At 34.9% G+C, this 20,464-nt stretch overlaps 1 protein-coding gene across 3 annotated transcripts in view; it reads left to right on the top strand.

The window, feature by feature from the left end:
* KCTD3 (potassium channel tetramerization domain containing 3) overlaps positions 1-20,464 on the top strand; it is a gene marked incomplete at both ends in the record, with an annotated part of 69,492 nt that overhangs the window by 7,667 nt on the left and 41,361 nt on the right. For 2 of the 3 annotated variants that reach the window (XM_079696995.1, XM_079696994.1), the window contains 5 exons: positions 3,742-3,800; positions 4,072-4,152; positions 5,134-5,274; positions 5,732-5,822; positions 18,186-18,376. In XM_079696995.1, coding sequence (XP_079553121.1) covers positions 3,742-3,800; positions 4,072-4,152; positions 5,134-5,274; positions 5,732-5,822; positions 18,186-18,376 — 563 coding nt within the window. The remainder of the gene's footprint in view (positions 1-3,741; positions 3,801-4,071; positions 4,153-5,133; positions 5,275-5,731; positions 5,823-18,185; positions 18,377-20,464) is intronic. The other variant, XM_079696996.1, reaches the window with a different exon arrangement.

Here is a 20,464-nt window from a genome sequence, read left to right as displayed (position 1 = left end):
TTTTGCATAAAATTCTTGTATTGCACTTATCACACTGTATTATCATATTTGTCTGTCTTCCCCAGACAAATAATTAGCCAGTGCTACTCTAATGTTAACACAAGTAGTTTTGAAATAGAATAAGAAAGTTTTAACTGTTCTTATTAAACTAGTTACAACCAATTTCACAAATAAAAGTAATTTAATATTGCAATTACATGTATTCATTAGGCCTACGGAATTTTTTTTGTCTGTTGTTTTTTAAGACTTCTTTTTTTAATAGCAGTTTTAGGTTTACAACAAAATTGAGAGGGAGGTACAGAGATTTCCCATGTGCCCCCTGCCTTCATTATCAACCTCCACTGTTAACATCATTCACCAGAATGATACTTTTGTTTTTTTTTTTTTTTTTTACAACTGATGTGAACCTACATTGACATCATAATCACCCAAAGTCCACAGTTTACCTTTGGTTCACTTGGTGTTGTACATTTTATGAGTTAGCACAAATGTATAATGACACATGTTCATCTTTATAATACTGTACAAAGTATTATTTCCATAATTTGGCCTTTTCCAGAATGTCATAGTTGGAATCACACAGTATGTAGCCTTTTCTGATGGGCTTCTTTCACTTAATATTATGCAGTTAAGTTTCCTCCATGTCTATTCATGTTATTTCTTTTTAATGCTGATAATATTTCATTATCTGAATATACCAGTTTATTTTTCCACTCACCTACTAAAGAGGACATTTTGGTTGCTTCCAAGTTTTGGCTGTTAGGAATAAAGCTGCTATAAACCATCCATGTGCAGGTTTTCGCGTGGTTGTAAGTTTTCAGCTCCTTTGGGTAAATACCAAGGAGTGCCATTGCTGGATCGTATGGTAAGAGTTTTATAGGAACCTCAGACTGTCTTTCAGAGTGGCTGTAGCATTTTGCTTTCCCACCAGCAATGTATGACACAGTTCTTCTTGCTTCACATCCTTGCCAGCATTTGGTGTTAGGATTCTGGATTTTGGCCATGTTAACTAATGTGTAGTAGTAACTCATTGTTTTAATTTGCATATGCTTAATGACATATGATGTGGAGCATCTTTTCATAGGCTTATTTGCTACCTCTGTATCTTCCTTGGTTAAGGTCTTTGGCCCATTTTTTAATTGAATTTGTTTCCTTATTGTTGAGTTTTAAGAGCTCTTTGTATATTTTGGATAACAGTCCCTTATCAAATTTGTCTTTTGCAAATATTTTCTCTCATTCTGTGGCTTGTCTTATTTCCTTGACATTGTCTTTCGTAGAGCAGAAGTTTTCACTGAGGTTTTCTCCTAAATGTTATCTTCTTTGAGTTTTTTAGTTTTGCATTTTACCTTTAGGTCTGTGAATAATTTTGAGTTAATTTTTGTGAAGGGTGTAAGGTCTGTGTCTAGACTAATTTCTCTCTTTCTTTTTGCATGCAGATGTACAGTTGTTTCAGCACTATTTGTTACTCTATTGTTTTGCTTTTGCTCCTTTGTCATAGATCAGTTGACTATGTGTATGGGATCTATTTCTGGGCTTTCTGTTCTATTCCATTGATCTGTAGTTGATTCTTTTCACCAGTACTACGCTATCTTGATTTTTCTAGCTTTATAATAAAGCTTGAAGTTGGGTAGTGGTAGTGCTCTAACTTTGTTCTTCTCCTTCAATATTGTGTTGGCTATTCTGGATCTTTTGCCTTTCCATGTAAACTTTATAATCAGCTTGTTGATATCCATAAAATAACTAGCTAGACTTTTGATTAGGATTACATTGAATCAGATCAAATTGGGAAGAACTAATGTCTTAACAATACTACGTCTTCCTATCCATTAACTAGGAATATCTGTCCATTTTTTCAGTTCTTTGATTTAAGTCATCAGAGTTTTGTAGTTTTCTTCATATAGATTTTGTATATATTTTGTTAGATTTATACCTAAGTATTTCTTTTGGGGGGGTATTAATGTAAATGGTATTGTGTTTTTAATTTCAAGTTTCTCTTGTTCACTGTTGGTATATTGAAAAGCAATCGACTTTTGTACATTAACCTTGTATTCTGCAACCTTGCTATAATTGCTTATTAGTTCCAGGAGATTTTTGTCCATTCCTTTGGATTTTCTATATAGACAATCATGTCATCTGTGATCATCAGTTTTATATATTTCTTCCCAATCTGTATGCCTTTTCTTTTCTTTTCTTGACTTATGTAAATAAGGATTTCCAGTATGAAGTTGAAAAGAAGTGGTGAGAGGGAATATCCTTGTCTTGTAACCAGATGTTAGTGGGAAGTTTCAAATTTCTTACCATTAAATATAATGTTAGCTATAGGATTTTTTTTTAAGTAGTCTTATCAAGTTGAGAAAGTTCCCCTCTATTCCTATTTTACTGAGAGCTTTTATTATGAATGGGTGTTGGATTTTGTCACATGCTTTTTTTGCACCTATTGATATGATCATGTGAGTCTGTTAATGTGATAGATTACATTAATTGATTTTAGAATATTGAACCAGCCTTGCATACCTGAGATAAAACCCACTTGGTTGTAGTGTATATTTCTTTTTAGACATTGTTGGATTCGGTTTGCTAATATTTTGTTGAGAATTTTTGCATCTGTGTTCATGAGAGATATTGGTCTGTAGTTTTCTTGTAATGTCTTTGTCTGGTTTTGGTATTAAGGTAGTGAGGGCCTTATAAAATGAGTTAGGAAGTGTTCTCTCTGCTTCTTTCTCTGAAAGAGAGTGTAGAGGATTGGTATAATTTCTTCCTTCAGTGTTTGGTGGCATTCACCAGTGAATCCTGGGCATGGTACTTTCTGTTTTGGAAGGTTATTATTGATTCAGTTTCTTTAATACATGTAGACCGATTGAGATAGTCTTTCTTGTGTGAGTTCTGGCAGATTGTGTCTTTCAAGGAATTGTCCATTTCACCTTGGTTATCAAGTTTGTAGGCATAGAGTTGTTCATAGTATTCCTTTATTCTTTTAGTTTTCATGGAATTTGTAGTGATGTCCCCTCTCTTTTCTGCCCAGGCAATATTTTTAAAGTAAGGATAGATTATAGCTGAAACCTAAAATGAATCATTTAAAACTCTTAAGCTTCTATTCTTTTTTACTTCTTATTTTCATATTACTTTATTGTAACATCTTTATCTGAGTAACAGCCCTTCTTAAGGCTGATCTTTGTTTTCCTCTGCCTTCTGTTTTGCTTTTGTTTTTGTTTTCTGTTGAGAAGAGTCATTTATCTGAATTTATTTGTTCAGTAAATATGGATTGCGTAACTATTACATACAAGCACTGTGGTAGGCACTGCATGAGGCATACAAACATGGATCAGAGGAGAACATGCTTGCAGGGAGCTTATAGGATAATTGGGGAGGTTAAAATATGTATAGGAATTATGGTTAAAAGCAATTAATACCATAGGAATGATTTCCACTCTTGTTTGCCTTATTAGATACTTACTGGTAATTACTTGTATTAACCCTGTAAAGCCCTAATCTCTCATTTAGTCATCCAATTCATCTGTATATAAATGGTTTTTTTAGTAAGAGAACGTTCTTGGTGGTGTGCAGTTTTTTTATCTATACTTCTTCAGATAATTAAGGATCTTAGGAAAAAAGTAAGTTTTAAAGCCCTATGACTTTGTTCATTAAGAACATTAAGAACCTAGTACTTTTTCTTTCTGCTTCAGATGATAATCCGAGTTGCCAGTGTTAGAGGATTTACATCATTCATTGGTTTCTTTGTAGGGGAGTGAGTATTAATGTTCTCAGGCATGAAGCAGAATTTTATGGAATCACTCCATTAGGTATGTATCCTAGTATTTTTTATTTATGATTTGACCCTTTGAGCACTAAACTTGCCCAAATGAAATGTGTTTTATATCAGGTTCTAATTTTTGATGGACTAGTCAGTGCTTGCTTTTTGTGGATTTTCATAGTAAAAAGGTGTTGTCAGCTGATTTAACTTAAACATTTTCCTTTTCTTTCCTTATCCTCTTTAACTAGAGAAAATAAAAGTGGAGTACTATTTTTGTGTTTGCATGTACTCTTGACAAGTTTGCTTTGAAATGTTTTTAGTAAGAAGGCTTCTCTTATGTGAAGAACTGGAGCGTTCATCTTGTGGCAGTGTCCTTTTTCATGGTTACTTGCCTCCACCAGGTACTTCTGCTTTATTTATTTAGTTCTTTTTTTTAAGTCGTTTTATCATTAAGTAAGTACAGATGTGTGAGTAGGAAAATCTGTTTCTTGATTGTTGAGTTTCCTTTGTAAATCTACTAGAAAAAGTGAGACCTTTAATATTAACAGAAGTTAAGTCATACTGTGTATTAGGGTAGGGATTTGCCAAACTTTTTCTGTAAAGGGCCAGATGGGTTTGTGAGCTAAAAGATCTCTGTGGCAACTCTTCAGCTCTGCCATAAACGCTACAGAAATGCATGGGTGAGACTGTGTCTAATAACAGCTTTATTTACGTAAACAGCCATCAGGCTGGACTTGGCCATGGCCAGGTTTGCTGACTCCTGTGTTTGAGAACTGGTTGTCGATCTCCTTTGTGGAACCCCAGGAGCTTTTTAGAGATTTAGCAGTGTACAGGGCAGAGGAGTGTGAGGTGCATGTCATCTCTGCCCCTCTTCAGTGAGTTAGAAGAGTTTGGTCTTTACCTGTGTTGTAGCAGGCTTTTGAACAAGATTTCATTTTGAAAAAGGCTCTCCTGCCAAATAAGAGATGTTTGAAAGTACAAGGCAATTCAGCTCTAGAGCGGTTTATATTAGTAAATAGTACCTAACGCATAGTAACTGTTCCATAAATGTGAAGAGTAGTGACAGAATGAATGAGTTAGTGATTGATTGATTTGGTAACCTAGAGCTAGGTAAATACAGAGTATAACATGATAAATCTTAGTCTTACTTTTTATATATATAACATGATAAGTATCAGAAATCTGTTGAATAAATTTCATTTTTAAAAAATCTCATCTTGTTTTCTATGGTAGTTAATTATTTGCAGTAAGTTGGTATATTGGAAGATAAATTTTGGCTATAATGAAATTCACATTTGTTTGTTTCTTAGCCATAATGTGAAATTTTAAATTTTTGGTAAGTGAACTTAGAAATAAACTTATCTTTTTCTTTCCTTTTACAGGTATTCCTAGTCGTAAAATAAACAACACTACTAGATCTTCTGCTGATTCTAGAAATGGACTAAATTTTACAGAAGGTGAAGCTCGAGGAAATGGTACACAGCCTGTTCTCTCTGGAACTGGAGAAGAGACTGTTAGGCTAGGTAAGCAGAGTACATAAATTTAAAAAAGTATGTATGTTTTTAGCTCTAGATGATATTGAGTAATTATTTTTAAAGATGTGATTTTTGCTTTATCTCTTTTTAATCTAGATCTACCATTTATATCTTGAAGAATCTCACCTAACATAATTTTTATTTAGAAAGTTCATGATCTTCTGTTAGCTCTAAATCTTTAGAACAGAGGTTGGCAGACTTTTTCTGGAAAGGGCCAAACAGTGAACATGTTGGGCTTCATGAGCCGAAGGGTCTCTGTTGGAACTGCTCAACTTTCATTGTGGCACGAAAGCAGCGATGACGATGTATGCACAGATGTGAATGGCTGTGTTCCAACAAAGCTTTCTTTATCAAAAGAGGCAGAGGACTGGAATTGGCCTGTTAGTCATAGTTCTGCCAACCCCTTCTTTAGAACATAAAAGATTTCTTTTGCTAATATCAACAGGATTTCCTGTGGATCCACGAAAGGTACTAATAGTAGCTGGCCATCACAACTGGATTGTAGCTGCGTATGCCCATTTTGCTGTGTGTTACAGGTATTGTATAATTAATAATGGTTTGCTTTTTATTTTGGGGGATATTTTTTAATATTGTGATTTTATTTTTATAGATTTAAGAGCTATTTATTTTAGTCATCAAATTTTTTTCCTTCATATTTTGCCCACTTCTGTATCTCCTGATTAGATTTAGTTTGCTTTTATTCTCACAACTAATTTGGTAAATATTATTGATAGCCTCAGTATGTCTTAAATATTGCATATATAGTGTGAACTGTGATATAACTGAGATATCTTGAAGTTACATCTTCTTGCTTAGTATATCCAGCTTCTGAATCATTTAACTATTGTATTAAATGATGAGGCAGGATTGTTAATGTGAGCCCTGTGTTTTTTGTCTATAATGATTGAGTCTTTTGTACTCTACAGTAGGGGAGAATAGGACCCTACATTGGTCATGACTGCCATATGGTTGGGAGCGAGGTAGTGAAGCAGGACAGTTGTAGGCAGAAGTGATGTAGTTTAACATCTATAATGTGTGAGCTTTACACAGAGGTAGTTTGGTTTTACTAATTCTTGCATTCTCAGAAACTAACAGGGAGCAAGGAAAAGTGTACACCAGTGATTTCTCTTTTTTAATTGGAAAAATGGTAGGATTATTAGTTCAAAATCACTATATGCAATGGGAAATGTTGATGACAGGGAATGGCGTAGAAGAACAAAAATGGTTGGGATATACTAACTTAGACTATGATCCTATTGAATTTAATTGCCGAAATATCAAAAAACATATAAATATTTTGTCACTATTGAATTTAGTTAAGAAAAAGTAGCCACAATAGATTAAAAATATTTAAAATGTCTTCTAAAGTTTACAGATACATTTAAAGGATCTCAGATGTATTGAGTAAAAGAAAAACCCTCAGTTTATGAGAGATTTGTCGTATGTGTTAAAGGAAAAAAAAAAAGACCTCTTATATCAGTAATCTGCACTTTATATTTTCATTGCAGTAGAGATTTGGTGCACACTTTTCATTTTGAGAGCATTCTATTGATATGTATTTTTAATATTATTTATTGAGTAGTATGAAAAATATTTTTTGGATGATTTCTTTCAGGGATGATTTTATATGAAGCAAGACTGATTTGAAAAAGGGAATTTTTTTTTTTTTAAGAGTGTTGTTTTGAACTTACCAGCTTATGGATCTAAATTGAGAAATGGTTTTAGATTTTGCTTTGTTTGTTTAAATATTATGTACATTTTTGGATAGGGGATTCCAAAGGAGTTGTATAACGATTATACCAAGTTATCCAGGTGTAACAGCATAATTTATGTTACTGCACAGCAGTGCTAAGGATTGTGACTTGCCAGACAGGGACACACGGTATTGCACAAAATTTCACTCATTGAGTAACTAATGTAAAAAAGATGATGCTGTTACATTTTCCATTCTTTGTTTTTGCTTTTGACCATGACTTTTCTTTGCTTTCACTGAGTGTTGATGAATTCAGAGCAATATGCCCATGCAGAGTGACAAAGGGGAAGAATTAAGGACATATTAGATTTTCTCATGTACAGTTAAATCATTCAACACAATGCCAATAAAAAGATTTCAGAAGGAAGGAAAATATTCAAATTATTTTAAGAGTGTGATCATTTTAATAAATTGTTTTTCCACAGCTTTTTATATCAATAAATTTAAAACCTTAAAAAAGGAAAGAATAGCACAGTGAAATATTTTTCACCTATATTCATTAATTTTCTACCTTGTTAGGTTTTACTTCTATATTTCTTTTTTCTTGCTCAGTTTACAACCTGTTACTTGTATTAATGAAGAGTATTTGTGTAGATTGCTTCCCTTTTGGAGCTTATATTACACTTTAGATCTTTAATCCATGTGGAATTTACTTTTTGTATATGGTGTTAGATTTAGGAATCTGTTTTATTTTCTTTCAAGTGGGTGGCTAATTATGTTCTGATTATTACATAAATCATCCTTTCTCATTGAATATGAAAGCCCCCTTTATCTTGCTTTATATTTATTTTTATATACTTGAATCTAATTTTAGACTTTTTTTTTCCATTGATGGACATTTAGGTTGTTTCCCTGTCTTGGTTATTGTAAACAATGCTGCTATGAACACGGGGGTGTAGATATCTTTACAAACTAGTGTTTTCATTTCCTTTGAATATATTCCCAGAATTGGAATTGCTGGATCATAGGGTAGAGCTATACTTAATATTTTTGAGGAAACTCTATACTGTTTTCCATAGTGACTGTACCAGTTTACAATCCCACCAACAGTGCACAAGGGTTCCCTTTTCTCCACATCCACACCAGCATTTGTTATCTTGTGTCTTTTTGATGATGGGCATTCTGCCAGGTGTGAAGGGATATCTTACTGTGGTTTTAATTTGCATCTCCCTGATGACAAGTGATGCTGAGCATCTTTTTATGTACCTGTTGGCTGTTTGTATATCTTTGGAAAAATGTCTATTCAAGTCCTTTGCCCCATTTTTTAATTGGATTATTTGGTTTTTTGCTATTGAGTTGTATGAGTTCTTTATATATTTTGGATATTGACCCCCTTATCAGATATATGGTTTGCAAATATTTTTCCTATTCCATAGGTTATTTTTTCACTTTGTTGATAGTTTCTTTTTCTGTGCAGATGCTTTTTTCGTTTGATGTAGTCCTACTTGTTTATTTTTGATTTTGTTGCTTGTGCTTTAGGTGTCGTTTTCAAAAAAAAATTATTACCAAGACACATGTCAAGGAGCATTTTTCCTGTGTTTTCTTCTAGGAGTTTCATGGTTTTAGGTCTTACATTTAAGTCTTTAATCCATTTGAGTTTATTTTTGTGAGTGGTGTAAGGTACAGGTCAAATTTCATTCTTTTACAATATCCAATTTTCCTCGCACCATTAATTGAAGAGAAAATGCCTTTTCTCCATACACTATTCTTGGCTCCCTTGTCAAATACTAGATGACTATATATGCTTGGGTTTATTTCTGGGCTCTTGATTCTGTTTCATAGGCCTATTTGCTGATCATCTTAATTATTCCCTTCATTATCTGCTGAGAATTCAGAATAGGAGACTGAATATTTTTGTGTGTTGGGTTAGATGGAAGAGAAACAAGATAAAGCATTTTTATGTGTTAAAGAGAAAGACTTGCATATATGTTTAACTTCACAGTTTAACCTTTGAGAGGTAAAATCAACTGCCTTTCTAATCAACTTGGCAGTGAGGTGTTGGAAAGAAAACAGTGAAAGTTATATCGAGAAAGGTCCAGTAGAAAATAAACAATGAGGGATTTTATGCTGATATACAGTGTGGTTTTTACAAAAAAAAAAAAGAACAACAACATAGGCAAACAAAATTGCTCTAACAAATGTAGCTCATCCATCTTGACCACAAAGAAAGAATCATTGTGTCCTTATATTTCTGCCTTCTTATGGTACCCTCTCCAAACCACAGTTGTGTTTTTAGTTGGAGAGTCTCCTAACTAACCTCCAAATCCCTCTATCTGGCTGGGGTCCATCTCTCGAAGGAAAATAGGCAAAGGGAAACCCTAATTGACAGAATCTGGTGTGATAAATCATTTCAGCACTGAGCAGAAATTATGGATTTGGGAGTGGGAAAAGGAGTGGGGAGATGTGGGAAGGAGGGAGAGCTCTTCTAAATAAGATAACTCAGCTCTAGAGTTATGAGGTATCCCCTCACACTGGTCAGAATGCCCATCATCAAAAAATCTACAAACAGTAAACGCTGGAGAGGGTGTGGAGAAAAGGGAACCCTCTTGCACTGTTGGTGGGAATGTAAATTGATACAGCCACTATGGAGAACAGTATGGAAGTTCCCTAAAAAACTAAAAATAGAACTACCATATGACCCAGTAATCCCAACACTAGGCATATACCCTGAGAAAACCATAATTCAGAAGGACACATCTACCCCAATGTTCATTGCAGCACTATTTACAATAGCCAGGACATGGAAACAACCTAAATGTCCAACGACAGATGAATGGATAAAGAAGATGCGGTACACATATACAATGGAATATTACTCAGCCGTAAAAAGTAACGAAATTAGGTCATTTGTAGAGATGTGGATCGACCTAGAGTCTGTCACACAGAGTGAAGTAAGCCAGAAAGAGAACAACAAATATTGTATATTAATGCACATATGTGGAATCTAGAAAAATGGTACAGATGAACCTATTTGTAGGGCAGGAATAGAGACGTAGACGTAGAGAATGGACATGTGTATGCAGGGGGAAGGGGAGGGTGGGATGAATTGGGAGATTTGGTTTGACATAAATACACTACCATGTGTAAAATAGATAGCTAGTGGGAACCTGCTGTATATAGCACAGGGTGCTCAGCTTGGTGCTCTGTGATGACCTAGATGGGTGGGATGGGGGGGCATGGGAGGGAGGTCCAAACGGGAGGGTATATAGGTATACATATAGCTGATTCACTTCATTGTACAGCAGAAACTAACACAACATTGTAAAGCAATTTTACTCCAATTAAAAAACAAATAATAACTCAGCTCTAGAGGTTCCTGATGAGAAAAGGTTGGGAAACGATCTAGTTCCATAAAAATTGCTTCTGAATATTGAGAAATGAATTGGACTTTTAAGTTATGATTTATTGGGGTATTATTTTATGCCAGGCATTACACCAAAGGCTCTTGTACACATGTTCTCATTTAATTATTGCAACAACCTGTGGCATGGATCTCATCGTCCCCATTTTACTAGTGAGGAAATCAGTTTGGAGAAAAAAGTACCCCAGGTCATCCTGGGGAAAGAAGTGACAGGATTCTCAACTAAATCCTGAGTCTAAAGCCACTGCTCTTCACCACTGTGCCCACCATGCCTTTCTTTTAAATTACAGCCTTCCAAAACATTGCTATTCCATTTGCATTTTAATTGCTCAAAAACATCTTACATTCAATATTACCTTGTTGCTCCATGTGATTGTATTGAGATCTGGGTGTCAGGAGCTGTTAATACCTCTCTCCATCCCAGTGCTTCCCATGTCCCTGGCACACAGAAGGTACCTAAGAATGCATCAGAATAAATGCTGTGTTCCTGGTCTCTGGTGTTAGTAACGTCAAACAATTTTGACAATATTATTAGTAATTCTTTGACTCAGTGGGACAGGCAGTGAGTGGGCTCAGTCTGAGGGCTACCCCTCCTCACCTTATGGTTTCTATTCCTAAGGGAGTGGAATGGGGTGGAAACATCTAACAAACAAATCAACTGAACAGCAAAGTTTCAGCTGCAGAGACTTAGGAGAAGAAAATAACATAGGTGACTTGAATTAGTTTCTTAACTGCTGTTCTAACAAATTACCACACATTTAGTTTCTTAAAACAACACAGTTATCATCACTCAGTTCTGGAGTTCAGAAGAGTTCAAACTAGATCTTGCTGGGCTAAAATCAAGGTATTGGCAGGGCTGGGTTCCTTTTGGAGGCTCCAGCAGAGAATCTGTTTCTTTGCCCTTTCCGGCTTCTAGAGGCCGTCTGTGTTCCTTGGATCACAGTTCCTTTTTCCGTCTTTAAAACCAGCAGCATAGCATCTTCAAGTCTCTTCCCTAACTCCCACTGTCCTACCTCTGCTTATAAGGACCTTTATGATTACATTGGTTGCACCTGGATCATCCTTCCATCTCCTTAATTTAATCACAACTGCGAAGCCCCTTTGCCATATAAGGTAACACATTCACCGGTTTCAGCAGTTTGGATGAGGACATGTTTGGGGAGCCATTATTCTGCTTACTACATTTGGTGAGGAGTGCCATAGTTCAGATGGATAGGACAGGCATCAACTTGGAGGTGAATATTACTCTTCTAGTTTGGATTTTAATTAGCTTGTACAAGACACTACTGAGACAGGTCTTTTTTTTTTTTTTTGGAGTATAGTTGATTTACAGTGTTCTGTTAGTTTCAGGTATATAGCAGAGTTGATTCAGTCATACACATACATATATCTATTCTTTTTCAGATTCTTTTCCCATTTAGGTCATCACAGAACACTGAGTAGAGTTCCCTATGCTTTACAGTAGGTCCTTGTTGATTATCTATTTTATATATAGTATTGAGTATATGTTAATCCTAAACTCCTAATTTATCCCTCCCCTGCTGCGTTTCCACTTTGGTAACCATGTTTGTTTTCAAAGTCTGTGAGTCTCTTTCTGTTTTGTAAATAAGTTCATTTGTATTATTACTATTTTTCTTTTAGATTCCACATGTAACTGATATCGCGTGATACTTTCTCTGTCTGACTTCACTTAGTATGATAGTTTGTAGGTATATCCATATTGCTACAAATGGCATTATTTCATTCTTTTTAATGGCTGAGTAATATTCCCTTGTATATAAGTACCACATCTTTACCCATTCCTCTGTCAGTGGACATTTAGGTTGCTTCCATGTCTTGGCTATTTTAAATAGTGCTGCAGTGAACGCTGTGGTGCATGTATCTTTTTGAATTATGGTTTTCTCCAGATATATGCCCAAGAGTGGGATTGCTGAATCATATGGTAGTTCTATTTTCAGGTTTTTAAGGAACCTCCATACTGTTCTCCATAGTGGCTGTACCAGTTTACATTCCCACCAGGGGTGTAGGAGGGTTCCCTTTTCTCCACGCCCTCTCCAGCATTTATTGTTTGTAGACGTTTTGATGATGGCCATTCTAACTGGTGCGAGGGGATAACTCACTGTAGTTTTGATTTGCATTTCTCTGATAATTAGTGATGTTGAGCATCTTTTCATGTGCTTTTTGGCCATCTGTATGTCTTTGGAGAAATGTCTGTTTAGATCTTCTGCCGATTTTATGATTTTTTTTTTTATATATATAGAGCTGCATGCTCTGTTTGTAAATTGTGGAGATTAATCCCTTGTCAGTCACTTTGTTTGCAAATATTTTCTCACATTCTGTGGGTTGTCTTTTCATTTTGATTATCATTTCCTTTGCTGTTCAAAAGCTTTTAAGTTTAATTAGGTCCCATTTGTTTATTTTTGTTTTTGTTTCCATTACTCTAGGAGATGGATCCAAAAAGATACCGCTACAATTTATATCAGAGTGTAGTGCCTATGTTTTCTTCTAAGACTTTTATAGTATCTGCCCTTACATTTAGGTCTTTAATCCATTTTGAGTTTGTTTTTGTGTATGGTGTTAGAGAATGTTCTAATTTCATTCTTTTACAAGTAACTATCCAGTTTTCCCAGCACCACTTATTGAAGAGACTGTCTTTTCTCCATTGTGTATTCTTGCCTCCTTTGTCATAGGTTAGGTGACCATAGGTGTATGGGTTTATCTCTGGACTTTCTATCTGTTCCATTGATCTGTATTTCTGTTTTTGTGCCAGTACCATAAGGTTTTGATTACTGCAGCTTTGTAGTATAGTCTGAAGTCAGGAAGTCTGATTCCTCCAGCTCCATTTTTCTTTCTCAGGGTTGCTTTGGCTTTTCAGGGTCTTTCGTGTTTCCATACAAATTGTAAAATTTTTGTTCTAATTCTATGAAAAATGCCAGTGGAATTTTGATAGGGATTGCATTGAATCTGTAGATTGCTTTGGGTAGTATAGTCATTTTCACAATATTGATTCTTCCAATCCAAGAACATGGTATATCTCTCCATCTGTTTGTATTGTCTTTGATTTCTTTCATCCGTGTTTTATAGTTTTCTGAGTACTGGTCTTTTGCCTCTTTAGGTAGGTTTATTACTTTTGTTGCAATGACAAATGGGATTGTTTCTTTTTGTTGCAATGGTAAATGGGATTGTTTCCTTAATTTCTCTTTCTGATCTTTCATTGTTAGTATGTAGGAATGCAAGAGGTTTCTGTGCATTAATTTTGTATCCTGCTAATTTACTGAATTCATTGATGAGCTCTAGTAGTTTTCTGGTAGCATCTTTAGGATTTTCTATGTATAGTATCGTGTCATCTGCAAACAGTGATAGTTTTACTTCTTTTCCAATTTGGATTCCTTTTATTTCTTTTTCTTTTCTGATTGCCACGGCTAGGACTTCCAAAACTATGTTGAATAAAAGTGGTGAAAGTGGACAACCTTGTCTTGTTCCTGATCTTAGAGGGAATGCTTTCAGCTTCTCACTGTTGGAGAATGATGTTAGCTGTGGGTTTGTCATATAGGGCCTTTATCATGTTGAGGTATGTTCTCTCTATGCCCACTTTCTGGAGAGTTTTTATCATAAATGGGTGTTGAATTTTGTCAAAAGCTTTTTCTGCATTTGTTGATGTGATCATATGGTTTTTAGTCTTCAGTTTGTTAATGTGGTGTATTACACTGATTGATTTGCAGATATTGAAGAATCCTTGCATCCCTGTGATAAATCCCACTTACTTATGGTGTATGATCCTTTTAATGTATTGTTGGATTTGGTTTGCTAGTATTGTGTTGAGGATTTTTGTGTCTATGTTCATCAGTGATACTGGCCTGTAATGTTCTTTATTTGTTGTATCTTTGTCTGGTTTTGGTATCAAGGTGATGGTTGCCTCATAGAACGAGTTTGGGAGTGTTCCTTCCTCTGCAATTTTTTGGAATAGTTTCAGAAGGCTAGGTGTTAACTCTTCTCTAAATTTTGATAGAATTCACCTGTGAAGCCATCTGGTTCTGGATTTTCGTTGGAAGTTTTTTAATCACAGTTCCAATTTCAGTATTTGTGATTGGTCTGTCCTTATTTTTTGCTTCTTCCTGGCTCAGTCTTGGAAGGTTGTACCTTTCTAAGAATTTGTCCATTTCTTCTAGGTTGTCCATTTTATTGGCATGTAGTTGCTTATAGTAGTCTCATGTGATCCTCTGTATTTCTGTGATGTAAGTTGTAACTTCTTTTTCATTTCTAATTTTATTGATTTGAGCCTTTTTTTTTTTCTTGATGAGTCTGGCTAAAGGTTTATCAGTTTTGTTTATCTTTTCAGAGAACTAGCTTTTAGTTTCATTGATCTTTGCTGTTGTTTTCTTTGTCTCTATTTCATTTATTTCTGCTCTGATCTTTATGATTTCTTTCCTTCTACTAACTTTGGGTTTTGTTTGTTCTTCTTTCTCATATTACTTTAGGTGTAAGGTTAAGTTGTTTATTTGAGATTTTTCTTGTTTCCTGAGGTAAGATGTATTGCTATAAACTTCCCTCTTAACTGCTTTTGCTGTGTCCCGTAGGTTTTGGATTGTCATGGTTTCATTGTCATTTGTCTCTAGGTATTTTTTTTTATTTCCTCCTTGATTTCTTCAGTGATCCATTGGTTGTTTAGTAGTATATTGTTTAGCCTCCACATCCACATGTTTGCGGTGTTTTTTACAGTTTTGTTCTTATAATTGATTTCTAACCTTATAACGTGGTCAGAAAAAGATACTTGATATGATTTCAGTTTTCTTAAATTTACTGAGGCTTGCTTTGTCACCCAGCATGTGATCTGTCCTGGAGAATGTTCCATGTGTACTTGAGAAGAATGTGTATTCTGCTGCTTTTGGATGGCGTGTTCCATAAATATCAATTAAGTCCGTGTGTTCTAATGTGTCATTTAAGGCCTGTGTTTCCTTATTGATTTTCTGTCTGGATGATCTGTCCGTTGATGTAAGTGGGGTGTTAAAGTCCCCACTATTATTGTGTTACTGTCGATTTCTCCTTTCATGGGTGTTAACATCTGCCTTATATATTGAGGTACTCCTATGTTGGGTGCATATGTATTTACAATTGTTATATCTTCTTGGATTGATCCCTTGATCATTTTGTAGTGTCCTTCTTTGACTCTTGTAACAGTCTTCATTTTAAACTCTATTTTGTGTGATACGAGTATTACTACTCCAGCTTTCTTTTGATGTGCATTTGCATGGAATACCTTTTTCTGTCCCCTCAGTTTCAGTCTAAATGTGTTCCTAGATCTGAAGTGGGTCTCTTGTTGACAGGATATATATGGGTCTTGTTTTGTATCCATTCAGCCAGTCTGTGTCTTTTGTTTGGAGCATTTAATCCATTTACATCTAAGGTAATTATTGGTATATATGTTCTTATTGCCATTTTAGACACTTAGGTTCTTTGACATATGTATCTATTGTCATACAGTTTGCAGTTCAGTATGCTTATAGTAAGTTTCAAAATCTTGTAAGGCATGTCCCCTCCACTCTGTTTCTTTGAGATCTTAATGTGGAAGATAATATTCCACATATTTTCCACATAACATCCACATAATATTCCTGATAGTATTCCACATATTTTCCACAAAGAATATGCATATTCTTTACATAGCTTTTCCGATTTCAGAGCATTGGTTCACTAGGCAGCAGTAAGGAGATGGAGTGCTATAATATCAGAGCTTGTTCTGTCTTGTTTTACTTATGTGAAATTTTGTATTACATGTATGGAAAATTATAGAGCAAATATTGCTTTTTCTTTGTTCTTAATTTTAACTTAGAAATAGAAGTAAATTCACATATCTTATTGAGTTAAATTATGTAATTGTTATAATCCCTCTCAAATATGCTGTCCTGATTGTTTTACTCTTTTTTGGCATCTCTTTATTTTATAATCCCCTAATTTTTCTAGAGAAAAATTATTTAGAAGTACACTCTTTGTAAAAGATTAGATCGTATTTAGTTTTATTATTTATATTCCTCAATTAATGATCACAAGATTACATCATTCACCTCATTAAATAGGTACAGCGTCTCTTTCTTGAACAGTGTATGAGCCTAGTATATGTCTGCATCCACATAGCAGCATATTATCATTATTCTTGAAGTGCTGGCAATTCTTGCTTTGTGTCCAGTCTGACAGTTCCTAAGAGCCATCTCTATTTCATTTCTCAATGTTTGTCAGTATTTAGAGTTTATTAGATAATTATTTCCATTTGTGTATTTCAACACATGAATCCCATCTGGTGGCTGAAGTGGGTAATTACAGACCATCCATTGCCTAGGAAAAAATAATACATATTTCTGTGTATTGCTTTTAAGTTTAAGGAAATCATTAGTTCTTGAAATTAATAAGAAGGTTGAATTGCATATTTTTGTGAATTATAGTTGTATTACTTTATTGTACATTTTTAAACAAAAATGAAGCTAAAGTGATTTTTTTTTTTTTTTTTTTTTTTTTTTTTTTTTTGCGGTACACGGGCCTCTCACTGTTGTGGCCTCTCCCGTTGCGGAGCACAGGCTCCGGACGCGCAGGCCCAGCGGCCACGGCCCACGGGCCCAGCCGCTCCGTGGCATGCGGGATCTTCCCGGACCGGGGCACGAACCCGTGTCCCCTGCATCGGCTGGCGGACTCTCAACCACTGTGCCACCAGGGAAGCCCTAAAGTGATTCTATTTAGGTTGTTAGGTGATCATCATTTATGAATACTAAAGTTTGATTTTTGTGGTGAATATGTCATGTAGTATATAAAGGAGCACTTATCTTCTTCACATTTATTTGTTCTCTTTAGGTAAGGCAAAGAGAATCTTTACAATTTTGTTTGTATCACTTATTTGGTATAACTTTAAAAAATAGATACTCCGTAGTTAAAGTTCAGGTCATTTATTGTCATGATTGCTTAACTGTAGGTTTTAAGTGTATGAAGACTTACTGTATAGTCACAGAGAATACATGTCTGAAAGACTTAAATTCAGTTAGAACAGAAAAAATTATTAAAAATTTACAGGTGTGTTTATCAGAAGTTAAATATTAAAGCATTTTTATTCAGTCAACTGCAAATCTGAATCATGATAATAAGTCTTTACATATGGGGAATGAATAGGCTCATGAGACTTTTTTCATTTAGAATAAAACCTTTAAAATCCAGTCCTCAGAGAATGGTTTCCAAAGCCCCACACTGTATTCACTTGATTGTGCCAAGATGTTGGAGTATATATCGTATACCAGATCACTCCATTATCGTAGTTTCCATGAATAGACTATCATCTGAAGTTTCAAAAAAAATGATTGGTTGAGTTTCAGTTAATAAGAGTAACTGAATAACTGATCAGTAACTGAAAGGAATAATAATTAGCCTGAAACTCTGATTTTTGTTGACTATTTCCATCCATAGATAATCACAGTTCCAAATTTTTGTGTAGAAAAGTGAAAGGTGCTACCTTTTTTTTTTTTTTAAGTAACTAAAGTTTTTACAATTTGAAGAACTTGGCTAAATTATTCTTTGGAGAAGTGTAGAACTCTAGGCTCCTTTTAAGTGGTTTGTATGTTCTATGTATGTAAATATAAGGTACCTCAGGAATAATCTGGCTTTGTAGAGGATATAGAGCAACAAAATTTTATATTTAATAAATATAAAGGTAGATAAATAGCTGTGATTCAATTTATTTTGGAACATTCATTTGTGTTTTTTTGCTTAAGTGCTGCTGAGTCTCACTTATGTGTCTGTTCTTAACAGAATCAAAGAATCTTCAGGATGGCAACAAGTGTTTACAAGCCCATATTTGGATTGGACTATTGAACGAGTAGCTTTAAATGCAAAAGTGGTTGGAGGTCCACATGGAGACAAAGACAAAATGGTCGCCGTTGCCTCAGAGAGTAGCATCATCTTATGGAGTGTCCAAGATGGAGGAAGTGGAAGTGAAATTGGTAGGAAAAATCTTGTTTACGCTGTTATATATATAATATTCTGAAGTTTAAGAGGGATTGCCTGTAAATATCAAAACTAGTTATTGGACTAGTTATTCTTTAGCTAGAGCTGCTGCATCTTATTTTCAGGGTCCAGTAATATACAGGGCTGCTCAATGTGAGAGGAACGATCTGGTAAGGAGGGAAAAAAACTGAAACCGGACTGCTCTACAAGAATGTGCTTTTCCTGAATCCTGTTTAGTGGTGGCTGCTTTCTTTCCACCTCTTTCATACCACTGGGCCTGAGGATTGGGTGAATAACTTTGTTGTTCCTCCTCATTTGTTGCTTCTAGGCCAGAAAGTCTCAAGCTTTTAAATCTCTTCTAAATTTCACTTGACATTCTAGTTCAGGACCATTAAGAGTTTTTGTCTGTATAGGTTTTATCTAATGATATTTACCATAATAGGAATTAAAACTGAAATTTTAATAACTGCTTATTAATTTAAAAAATAACATAAATAAGCCCATTGCATGGTAACATGAATAACATTTTTAACGAAGAATAACTATATTTCCAAAAATTTTTGTGGGAAGAGTGGCAATGGTTTACAATTTTGTAGACCTCTTTAATGTTTTTTTGAATTCTGATACTTCTGCTTTCAGTCTGCCACGTTTTGTTACTCTGGTTGAACTACATGAAGAGAATTTGGCTTCACACAGATACATAGTTGAAAAAAACATATTTTTATATAGTCTTTTCAGATAATTGTGGATAGTGTTTGCTTCTGTCCCAAAATTTTGAAATGATATCGATGAACTCTGTTCATAGAGATCATACTCTGTTAAATTAAAATCCATCAATCTGTTTTGTACTTTGAATGGATCTTTTGTCCTTACATAATTTTATAACATGAGGCACTCGTCATTTGGAAAGTGTTGGTTTATTCTGAGTCATGTAGATCTTCCAAATGTTGATACCTTTCATTGTACAATAGAGTAAAAAAAAAAAAAATCACATTTATTACTATAACCACTGATCACATCTCTGAACTCTGTTGTGTTAGGAAGTTGTCATGCTCACTGTGGCAGATAAACGTTTTCCAGAATTCTGATATTCACTTGAAACACTGAGTTTGTATCATTAAAGTAACAGGTCCACTTTTCTCGCTTTTTAGGAAAGTCTACCAAACAACCAAATCAGAATTACCATAGTTTGTTAGTCGTGCTTTCACATGAAAATGGTACGCTATGAGAAGAGCAGCTGGTTTCCTCTCAGCTCCAGCAATTTGGAAGATGCTTCTCCTCGACACAGTCATGGTACTTAGTCACACAGAATATTCAGAAGACACACACTCAAAATTGAGACTTAGTCAATACATATTCTTACACAGATTGCTTTATCCAGGAAATTCTTAAGTTAAACTTGCCTTTTTTTCTTTGATTGAAAGTGTGCGGCAGAGAAGAATTTAATCACTACCAGTACAGTTTACTGCCACTGCTTTGATTCATGCTAAAGTGCTTGCCCTTTTTACCCAACATTGCTTTGCACCATTAGTGCAAAGATCAACAGTAATGTTCTAGGATAAAGTGTGATGTTCATAAGTTTTCAACACTTTGAATATTTCAACACCATGTGTGTTTGTGGCCAGATACTCAGGTAAAAGATCTCTGATGACTGGCTGGTACTGATACTGGATGAACAGAAACAAAACACCAGGTCCAGCCACATCTGTGTATTCATTTTTGTAAGACAAAAATACAATTTTGCAGACAACCTACTGTCTGCACCAGTCTTTAATTCGAGGACTTACTGTGTCACTGAAAAGTGCCAGTGTTGTGGTTTCTTTTACTGACATTTCATCTAGCAGGCATTCACCATCGCCATCTTTCCTAGCTTTCTTAGTCTCCCAGTGATTGTGTGCCCTCCTCTAGCCAGTGCAATGCCATAACTTACCCTGTAGGATGATTCAGTGGCTTTTTCATTTCTAGTTTGAAAATCTGTAACAATTTGTGGCTTTTAAAACACTTTTTCCATCTTCATTTAAAATATTTCTTTAAACTCTGTTTGGTCTCAGGGAACGCACAGCTGGCTTTATAATACTGTTCAA

Source organism: Hyperoodon ampullatus (genome assembly GCF_949752795.1).
Source record: "Hyperoodon ampullatus genome assembly, chromosome: 2".
Classification (NCBI taxonomy): domain Eukaryota; kingdom Metazoa; phylum Chordata; class Mammalia; order Artiodactyla; family Ziphiidae; genus Hyperoodon; species Hyperoodon ampullatus.
This window is presented reverse-complemented; position numbering and strand designations above follow the sequence as displayed.